Genomic DNA, 11501 nt, shown 5'->3' with positions numbered 1-11501 from the left:
ATTAATTTCATCATCCTAAACAAACAGACAAAGAGAACGGCGGAAGCTCATCGGATGTCGTCATTTGGAAATACCCCTGATGGTTATAGTTTAATATAAAATAGTATCCCTGCAGTGAAAGCATTTTCGAATTTTGGTTTCTTGGATAATAGATGACTATTCCCTTGTTGTCATCCACGTTTTCTGGTATATTGATTTTAATCAGTTGATTTACTTTTTTTTAATCAACGGATCATTCCTAGCCATCAAAGGATTAGCAGAAAATACGTTGATTCATTAATCACTGTTATCATGCACAGTGGGTATGTCAAAAGTAAGTGTTAACATGTCCAGGTTTACTGAAGCAAATGGAATACACTCATATCATGGCGTGAAGTGCCGATGTAAAAACAACTTTCTTTGTTCGAAGGGTTAACCGATAATACGTTGATTGATTGCTCATTGTTATTTACCTCAATGGATGTTTTTTATAGAACCGTGGGCATTATGGAAATAGTTGTCACGTGGGTTATATTATGCCAAAACGATATATATATATTTTTTTAAATATTTGATTGTTTCAGGGACACATGACATGGAATATGTTTCTTTGTACAGATGCAGACGTGTAGGATATTGTTCCTTTATGTGGATATTCACAGATACATTCTTCGAACAAGGAAGCTGCCTAAAATTATACATATAAATTGGTAGGTTGTAATTATGGTATTTGCATTTTGTTTTCCTTCATTTGCTGTAGCATTGAACAGATTCATTCTTGTTCCTCTACGCCATGGCTGGAAAGTTCACCGACGCGCGATTCACGTTGTTTTCACAAGTCTTTTCCTTTGTAAGCGTGTATATGTGACAGCCAATTTGTAAAATGTTATTCTCTCAGGCAATTTATAAAATGTCTAAATATTTCAGTCATTTATCAAAATAGATTAATTATGCCAGGATTAGAAGCCAAACAGTATAGAAATGTACTGTTAATCCTAACATCACAATGCAGATGGAAATGTTTCTAAGTCAATTTGTAATATAACTGAATAAGATAAATTTCCTGAGTAAAAAGATGGCACATTTTGACTGTAAAAGCATAAACATGATAAATAAGCAATGCAGTGGAAATATTTACTTTGTGTTGCAATTCAAAAGGAAATCGCACAATTCCAAGCGAGTGATTTATCAAAACTTCGTCACCATCACCAATGCTACCCGCAAAGATACTTACATTTCCTTATTATTTCCAAAAATGTATTTCATTTTGTTGATCAATGTGACAACTCTATTTCTTACTAAGGATACAAAACAAAGCAAGTATTACTAAATACCACTGGTCGGTGAATAATCTAAAGATAACTTAGAAAATGCACAGTGAATAAAACATAATGAAAACTATTTAAAATATCAAATGGAAATAACATTTATACTGAATTTTTTTTGTTATTCTGAAATCGATTATGTATATATTGTGTGTAGATCTAATTACTTTTACTGTTTATGTTATAAATTGAACCGTTTGAAATTATAATATATGAGGCTAAAATATCAAAAGAGTTGTTTAATATTAGCTCCAGTTGACAGCTTCCTCACTGTAAAACATTTCATCACATTATTTTCTAGGAATTTCAAACTTTCAAACAGATATGCAAAGCACATATACAAAACATACAACATACCAAAATAAGAAAACTCCGCCAAATATTCTAACAGTGTTAATCAAGTGATAAACGGTCTCATTCACTCGTCGGTCGCTGTGGAAATCTTCCCAATCGTGATGTGCTAGATCTACTTTCTAGTTCAGTCAAAGAGAATATTAATATTTGGAAACTGAAACCAGGTGTACCCATTAGACTACCACAACATTAGATCAGCTGTTTGACTAAACGTCATATATATATCACGTAACAACAGGCGAAGTCAAATCAAGCGCACCGGCAAATTCACAGGGGCAGGAAATCCCCGACCGTCTATTAGACTACACAAATAAAATTGCATATTGTGACGTCATTGAACCGAAACAAAACAAAGAGTTAACTCATTGCTGACATTTCAGATAACATATAAAATAGGAGTTGAAGATTTGCAATAGATAACCATATGTCTACAATATAATATAAATATAATATTAATTACATCTAATATCCATGGCATACAGAATGTTGGAAATACGAGCTCTCGTGTTATGATAATGTATTCCATTTTCTGAGGAGATTTATTATGTGTATTTGATGATATATACACTTACACAATTGGTTATCAATTATCTTGTACCATGAACATTAGGCTCACGCAAAATACTATTTCAGCAAACCAATCATATAGCGCCATTATCACAGTTTCGTTGAAAGGAAAGACAAGTCGAAATCGAACTTTACAGCACATCGTATCCATAAGCGGTTGACCCAAAATACAAAAACGTATTGCTGTCATCATTTTAGAAGTTATGCTCACATTGTCAATAGTTGTATTGTTTGTAACGCGTGTTCCATCGGCAGAAACGGGGGCAGGGCTATCATATGCGAAACCGACCTTGACACAATTTGATTACAATATCGTCTACTCACAGATGTCGTGGCCACACTTTTAAAATCTCCATTTTCCACAAAATGTGAAACGGTTGGGGCAATTCATTCACACGGTCAGGTAGTTTAAGCAATCACTCATTACTCTTACTCATGAAAAAAGCAGCAGTTATTTGTCCAAACAGATGAAGGGCAACTTGTGGACAAGAAATCGCGGCACAGCTAGGATGCGACCGTGATCACTCCGGGCTTCCCGTAAATATACACTGCACCACTTTAATATTAACGATCATAGCTGTCTGTCCATATCTTAGATTTGAATATTTTCTGTGAATCACTATCAGAAACAGAGAGACAATCTGCACCATCGTTTCGTCTCTAGCGCCGTGATTAATGACTATGACACTCAGTCAATAAAGTATCCAATACTTGAACCAAAATACTCCGTTGCGGACTAAACGTCTTACGCCAATAACTGTACAGTAGGGAAAGAGTAAATCCTTCTGACCAGTCTGATAAATTTATTTTCAAATTGGCTGTCTGATATTATAATAGTTACGTGTTAGTGACGTGGGTGCAAATAAAAAAAAAATCGCCGTCATTCGCATGATTGGTTGGTTTGTTGTTTCCAGTGATTGATATCATGAGCATCGATGACATGTTTCAACCAAGTCAGCGATTCTGACCACCCGATCCCGTTAGTCGCCTCTTACGACAAGCATATCATTCGCATCAAGTTCAACATGGCAGACACATGTCGAAAAGCGCTGTAACCACTTTACTAATCTCACCATATTTCGCAATCCGTAGCCCTGTATAAACTGAGTTACACAATGTTAAAGCTGAGATGATTAGGGTGATGACTGTTATAATTTTGATTTTGCGCACTCAGTGTTTGACATCTTTATTCACAGTTGAAAAGGGACATTTTGACGGGTCCCGTGGCACTAAGATGGCGGGTAAAGTGAGGGACCTATATATCGTCCCGTGACACCAAGAGGGTTAAGCCGGTTTTTGTCTGCCTCTGAGCAAAGACAACCGTACGAATAAGAATACAAAGGTCCTTTTTTTAAATAAAAACACTGTAGACTTACTTTATTTACGTTTTGAATGACTGCTTGACATCATCCGTTACTTATACGTGGTTCAAGGTGTTACTGTTGTAATGTTATTATAAATATTTCTGTTCAGTGGAATTGAAGCCAGTTTTCTTTTATTGAAATGGTGAAATAAGTTAGAAAAAAATACCTGTTGACCTGAAGTATTTGGTATCATCACTATTTGATTCATAATCACATGCACATGAAATATTCCGAATCGTACAATCTGTCAATATACCTTTGGGATTTGCTGAAATTAGATACTGTTGTGAAGACAACCAAGTCTAGTTGAATGTTATATAATTCGGTTACACTGTGTGAAGAAAGTATGTTGCAACGCTTTTTATACAATGTATACGATTTTGAAACTGCGACTGACACATGATCATGATATGGTCGGATTCGTACAATCGATTCTGTTTCCGGCAGAGATTTTGTCGCTTTAATTTTTTAAAGTCAGGCAGCAACAATAAAATTAGATTGATATGTCCCTTGTTAAACCATATCTACCACAAAGTCCCTGTGTTGTATGCTTATGCCACGAAGCCTGCATTGTGCCGCCCTGTTTTGGCAGAGAAAACAGCCAGTCACTTTGGTGCAAGGCCTTGGCCGCAATGCCGTGACGTCATCGACAGTGTGACGTCACTGTCATTGTACATTTGGCGCCACGTCAGCTGGGCGAACCTCGGCTCAGTCTGAGGTCACAGAGTGCAGCGAGATGTAAACAAACAGTTTGTTGTGTGTTCCATGATTAATTATAAACTCCTGACACACAATTAACACAGACTAATTGTATTACGAGATGCAGTGTTCACATAATAATCACACATCATCAATATTTACATTCAGTTAACAACTTTCTTACCTGATTATGCGAAGTTCCAAACACAAAAAATGACAAAATGTCTAAAAATATTTTCAACAAGTTTTATTTCTCCTCAAACACAACAAACATTCTCATCAAATCCGGGAATATACTAGTATAACACGACGACGTGCACGGCACACCACGTCACTGTCTGAAACAACATGTCCCCCTCCACCGTCTACACAAACACGACACCGACGTCACTGTGCGCCGCGGGACACGAGCAGTTCCACCCCTGGCTGATGTCCCCAGTCTCTCGCCAGGTCGGCCGCTGTCTCACCGTCGTTGTTCTTGGCGTCGATGTCCACCACGTTCAGAGACAGCACAAACTTCACCGTCTCTAAATCTCCTCCCCAACAGGCGTGGTGATGGATGTTGTTACCCTCCAAGTCGTCCAGTGACACATCCGCCCCTTCACTCACCAGGAGCTCCACCACGTCTCTGTGTCCCCTCACTGCTGCCTCCATCACCGGTGTACTGCTCCCCCGTCCTCTATTGTTGATGTTGACTCCCGGTGTAGTCAGGAGCCGCTTCATCTCCTCCAGGCCCCCGGCCCCGCTGGCGTAGTAGAGGTCGCTGTCTGCTCGTGGTGGAGTCGCTGTAACACAAAGTAAACTATGTACGCATCCAGACATCTTCGTCATACATCTACTGTGTTCACACCTCGAAGTGTTGATACGTGACAGGAACATCGATACATGATGAACCACTTCCTGTGTGGATGACAACACTATAACGATGAGGGGAGTGGTTTATGTATTGAACTAAGAATAATCTATTCACGTGACATTTGTTCAAGTGCTTTCTTCTACATCCAGTAGTTGTAACAATATTCTATGTAGGGCTGGAGAATGTTAACGTTTGTTTGCTTTCTAAGATATTAGTCAGACAGTACAATTGCTGTCTCAAATTATTAAGATAATAAGATATTTATTTTTACATTGCTTGACATAAGCTTGTTCATTGAATAAACTGTATGTATGAAGGGTTAGGAGTGAGCTTTCTGCCTGCTGGGTTCTCCCACCTACCGTGTGAAGCAGTGGTGCCGTGGATACCTCTTGCGCCGCCTCCGGTAACCCGAGGCTGAAACACAGAATATGTTGTTTACAAAACTATAAATAGCACATAAGCATTATAAATATTGACCACAGACCAGTTATTGCCATTCCACCAGTTTGAAGCCTTTTGAAACGTTTACTACAGAGCTAGATTTGAAATACGTTTATTATAGCAAATGTGTAAATATATAGTTTTGTGATTGTCAATAGATTAAATGACTCTCCTAAAATATAAAGTTGTACTGAGCTTTATAAGATAATAGTCAGACATTGTCAGTACAATTGCTGTCTCAAATTATTAAGATAATATGATATGTATTTTACACTGCTTTACATAAGCTTGTTCATTGAATACACTGTATGTATGAAGGGTTAGGAGTGAGCTTTCTGCGTGCTGGGTTCTCCCACCTACCGGGGAAAGCAGTGGTGAGCCGTGGATCCCTCCAGCGCCGGCTCGGGTAACTCGAGGCTGAAACACAGAATATGTTGTTTAGAAAACTATATATAGCACATACGTATTATTGATATTGGCCACAGACAAGTTATTGCCATTCCACCAGTTTGAGGCCCTGATTTAAAATACGTTTAGTACAGCAGAAGTATAAATATAGTAGTTTAGTGATTGTCAAATAAATTGAATGACTCTCATAAAAATACAACACAACTATAGATTGTTGTTATCCACCCCACGAGTCTATACACCTGCTTGGTTGGATTGACCTTTATGAGTCCTATCAGTGCAGTCGTTGACAGGTTTGAAATTGATAGACTAATAAGAGAATACATGTATCAACTGTTAGAGACTGTTTATAGGACATTTGCGGAGTGGAATCTTGCTGATATGACATGATGATCTGACCAAATGTCATGCATAGTTGGACAATGACACTCTCCCACCTACCTCGTCGATCAGAATGTTGTGTCGTCACCAGTGGCACCTGACTCGGATCACTCGAAGCTGAAACATAATATGGTTGTGAGAAAACAATATAGATCTATAGCATATAATAAGCATTATAAAAACTGGCCTCAGACACTTATTGTCATTCGACAAATATTTTGCCCCTTAAAATGTTCACTCATGAATACGATTTAAACACGTTTGTACAAGAGATATAAATATCAGGTAGATTCAAGTTCAGTGATTGGTAAATCGCTATAAATGACACAAATATGGACCAGCAGCAAATGTCAGTAAACATTCCATCATGTTATATATCAGCGTTAGAAATTGGCACTAGTCCTGTAGTCCTTGGCAATCTGCCCAATAGTTAAGGTATCATAAGGACTAGTAGAAATTTGCCATTTTAAAGGGGTTTGTTTGGATTTGTAGGGCTAACCTGTATCTCACTGATACCAGGACCAACAAATAGGGAGATTTTTAATGCTTAGTTTTATATTATTACACTGATTCCACGATCTTAATACAACGTTACAAAACTCTGGAAGAACCAAATAACGATATGTTCCCAATCTGTCTTTGTTCAGAATCCTGGATATATCCCGCATACAACACACACCTTGATTGTTGCTCATCTGCCCCGTGGGTCTTTATACATCATAACATGAAACACGTTAGAATCCTATTTGTTATGTTGGAAGTGTGTGAAGCTGTACACTGCCTGTGCTGACTTACTGAGATACATTCCCACTCTTTGATAAAATGTTGTAGGAGTAGGCCTAGCTGACTACAGTGAGTAGATTGTTATGTTGTTTTGGCACCTAAACACACAACATACACGAACATTGTTTTTGCTACACTGAAAGCCAAATTACGTAACGTCTGCATATGTTCACAAATTGACAAGTTAATGACAACTGTCTTGATGGTTTCCCTATGTCCATACTGCATCTGACAATAGGTGCAGTAAGCCAAGTAATAACACTGATGTAACAGGTTACTAGGCCTTTTTGCACGCAGAATGACTGGACTTGTTGTTACAAGGGTATCCACTGATTTTAAGGGAATACGTAAATACTAAAACATCAAGGACAGACGCGAGGAACATGGCCCCAAGTTGATGCGTCATTTCGTTGGAGCATAATGTCTGCATAAGTGTCTATGTCAAATAAACAAACCTACATGGAACACACTGGTCACCCCCCCACCTTCCCCCTCACACACACACACTCACACACACACACTTAAACACACACACACATACACACACACACAAACCGAAGCTCTTAACTTTTAAAACTGTTGCAACTATTCTCGTCTTGAAGCCTCTGTCATGTGAAAAATGCCATAATTACAATACTCAGTAGGCCTAATCCTTTATAAAATAGAAACGAATATACTGACAAGGGAGCATTATTTATTTTACATATTTTTTTTTACGTTTGACAAGGTGTTTTTTTAGGTTTAATTTTACATCGTTTGGTGCGTCGTGTTACAGTGTTCATGGTATTTTCGGTAATTCCGTAACACAGACGTACGACATGATTATTATGTTAGTTATGGCAAGGCAAAGATGCTGCAATGTGAAGAACAGCTGGTCTACTTGACTCGGCGCTTGTGCAACACAGTGACATTTGAATGTCAGGCAATTTGATGCGATATTTGCCTAAAGAACATGAGTACAAACACGTGAGGACAGGCCTGCATCTACATGACGACAAAGAGTGAAATAGCGACTGCCCGTGTGGTGTGCGCAGATATTGTTTTTGCATTCAACATCTTTGCCCCACCCTATTTTCTACATTTCAAAGCCACTCTTCAAAAATGTTATCGCAGATATCTACATTTGTTACACATACTATTTTCCGCACTGAAATGTGATCAACAGAAAGCTAGGCATAGGTGAGATCCATAGGGCCTATACATAACAAATTGTGTAGTGTGTAGCTTCGTAAACAACATTAGGCGGAGGCTTATCCAGTTCCCCCTGGTTGTTGAAACGCCATTAAATGATTTTAAAATGTTTACATCCAGACGTTTGTTTCTCCCCAATGACAGGCTAAACAACCGTCTTGGTGTAAACATTGTGTGAAGCAAGCACCTGATTCCCACAACATTCATTCTGATGCACATCAATCTTACTATCTGTTTCATCTAATTTCCTAAATGATTCTAAAAGTAGAAACTGAAAATTTACCCACCGATTACGTCCTAACACGCGTGACACATCTCACAGCCGGTCATGAAATGCTTTGACTTGCGACTCTACCACGCCAAGGTGCGAGTTATGACGTCAATGTGACGTGTTAGGAGCATGGCATAGTTTGGCGCTCGACTGCTTGTACCGATCAACCGCTAGTGGCGCTAAACCATACCATCCACAACGTCGCGTTAATGCAGTTTGGAGTTATACTACAGTCTTACCATCCACACAGTTGCCTCCATAATTAATGGGTGAGGAGTCATAGCCTGTAAGTCTTTCTTCAGTCTTACCATCCACACAGTCGCTTCCATAATTAATCGGTGTGGAGTGATATACTGTAAGTCTTACTACAGTCTTACCATCCACAGTCGCCTCCATAATGAATGCAGTGTGGATGTCATATACTGTAAGTCTTACTACAGTCTTACCATCCACACAATCGCCTCCATAATTAATGGGTGTGGAGTGATATACTGTAAGTCTTACTACAGTCTTACCATCCACACAGTCGCCTCCATCATTAATGGGTGTGGAGTGATATACTGTAAGTCTTGCTACAGTCTTACCATCCGTCCAGCCGTCTCCATAATTAATGGGTGTGGAGTGATATACTGTAAGTCTTACTACAGTCTTACCATCCACACAGTCGCCTCCATAATTAATGGGTGTGGAGTGATATACTGTAAGTCTTACTACAGTCTTACTATCCACACAGTCGCCTCCATAATTAATGGGTGTGGAGTGATATACTGTAAGTCTTACTACAATCTTACCATCCATCCAGCCGTCTCCATAATTAATGGGTGTGGAGTGAAATACTGTAAGTCTTACTACAGTCTTACCATCCATCCAGTCGCCTCCATGATTAATGGATGTGGAGTGATATACTGTAAGTCTTTCTTCAGTCTTACCATCCACACAGTCGCCTCCATAATGAATGGGTGTGGAGTGATATACTGTAAGTCTTACTACAGTCTTTCCATCCACAGTCGCCTCCATAATTAATGGGCGTGGAGTGATATACTGTAAGTCTTTCTTCAGTCTTACCATCCACAGTCGCCTCCATAATGAATGGGTGTGGAGTGATATACTGTAAGTCTTTCTTCAGTCTTACCATCCACAGTCGCCTCCATAATGAATGGGTGTGGAGTGATATACTGTAAGTCTTACTACAGTCTTTCCATCCACAGTCGCCTCCATAATTAATGGGCGTGGAGTGATATACTGTAAGTCTTACTACGATCTTACCATCCACACAGTCGCTTCCATAATTAATCGGTGTGGAGTGATATACTGTAAGTCTTACTACAGTCTTACCATCCACACAGTCGCTTCCATAATTAATGGGTGTGGAGTGATATACTGTAAGTCTTACTACAGTCTTACCATCCACAGTCGCCTCCATAATGAATGCAGTGTGGAGTGATATACTGTAAGTCTTACTACAGTCTTATCATCCACACAATCACCTCCATAATTAATGGGTGTGGAGTGATATACTGTAAGTCTTACTACAGTCTTACCATCCACACAGTCGCCTCCTTAAGTAATGGGTGTGGAGTGATATACTGTAAGTCTTCCTACAGTCTTACCATCCGTCCAGCCGTCTCCATAATTAATGGGTATGGAGTGATATACTGTAAGTCTTACTACAGTCTTACCATCCACACAGCCGTCTCCATAATTAATGGGTGTGGAGTGATATACTGTAAGTCTTACTACAGTCTTACCATCCATCCAGTCGCCTTCATGATTAATGGATGTGGAGTGACATACTGTAAGTCTTTCTTCAGTCTTACCATCCACACAGTCGCCTCCATAATGAATGGGTGTGGAGTGATATACTGTAAGTCTTACTACAGTCTTTCCATCCACAGTCGCCTCCATAATTGATGGGTGTGGAGTGATATACTGTAAGTCTTACTACAGTCTTACCATCCACACAGTCGCCTCCATAATTAATGGGTGTGGAGTGATATACTGTAAGTCTTTCTTCAGTCTTACCATCCACACAGTCGCCTCCATAATTGATGGGTGTGGAGTGATATACTGTAAGTCTTACTACAGTCTTACCATCCACACAGTCGCCTCCATAATTAATGGGTGTGGAGTGATATACTGTAAGTCTTACTACAGTCTTACCATCCACACAGTCGCCTCCATAATTAATGGGTGTGGAGTGATATACTGTAAGTATTTCTACAGTCTTACCATCCACACAGTTGCCTCCATAATTAATGGGTGTGGAGTGATATACTGTAAGTCTAACTACAGTCTTACCATTAACAGTCGCCTCCATCGTTAATGGGTGTGGAGTGATATACTGTAAGTCTTACTACAGTCTTACCATCCATCCAGTCGCCTCCATGATTAATGGATGTGGAGTGATATACTCTAAGTCTTACTACAGTCTTATCATCCACACAATCGCCTCCATAATTAATGGGTGTGGAGTGATATACTGTAAGTCTTACTACAGTCTTCCCATCCACACAGTTGCCTCCATAATTAATGGGTGTGGAGTGATATACTGTTAGTCTTACTACAGTCTTACCATCCATCCAGTCGCCTCCTTGATTAATGGATGTGGAGTGATATACTGTAAGTCTTACTACAGTCTTACCATCCACACAGTCGCCTCCATAAGTAATGGGTGTGGAGTGATATACTGTCAGTCTTACTACAGTCTTACTATCCACACAGTCGCTTCCATAATTAAAGGGTGAGGAGTGATATACTGTAAGTCTTACTACAGTCTTACCGTCCACACAGCCGTCTCCATCATTAATGGGTGTGGAGTGATACACTGTAAGTCTTACTACAGTCTTACCATCCCACAGCCGTCTCCATAATTAATGGGTGTG

General features: G+C 39.4%; 1 protein-coding gene across 1 annotated transcript; it reads right to left on the bottom strand.

Annotated features, from left to right (window-relative positions):
• Positions 1-4567: 4567 nt before the first annotated feature.
• On the bottom strand, positions 4568-5804 carry LOC125377292 (ankyrin repeat-containing protein DDB_G0279043-like). Its single transcript, XM_048390237.1, has 3 exons — positions 5754-5804; positions 5504-5558; positions 4568-5073 (listed from the first exon to the last, which is right to left on the bottom strand). Exons 1-3 carry the CDS (start codon positions 5802-5804, stop codon positions 4676-4678), a joined length of 504 nt encoding a protein of 167 aa, XP_048246194.1. The 3' UTR covers positions 4568-4675.
• Positions 5805-11501: the final 5697 nt, after the last annotated feature.

The sequence above is a fragment of the Haliotis rufescens genome, unplaced genomic scaffold (assembly GCF_023055435.1).
Source record: "Haliotis rufescens isolate VD_foot unplaced genomic scaffold, xgHalRufe1.0.p SCAF_88, whole genome shotgun sequence".
Taxonomy (NCBI): domain Eukaryota; kingdom Metazoa; phylum Mollusca; class Gastropoda; order Lepetellida; family Haliotidae; genus Haliotis; species Haliotis rufescens.
The sequence above is the reverse complement of the archived record's forward strand: the minus strand, read 5'-3'. Positions and strand labels throughout refer to the sequence as shown.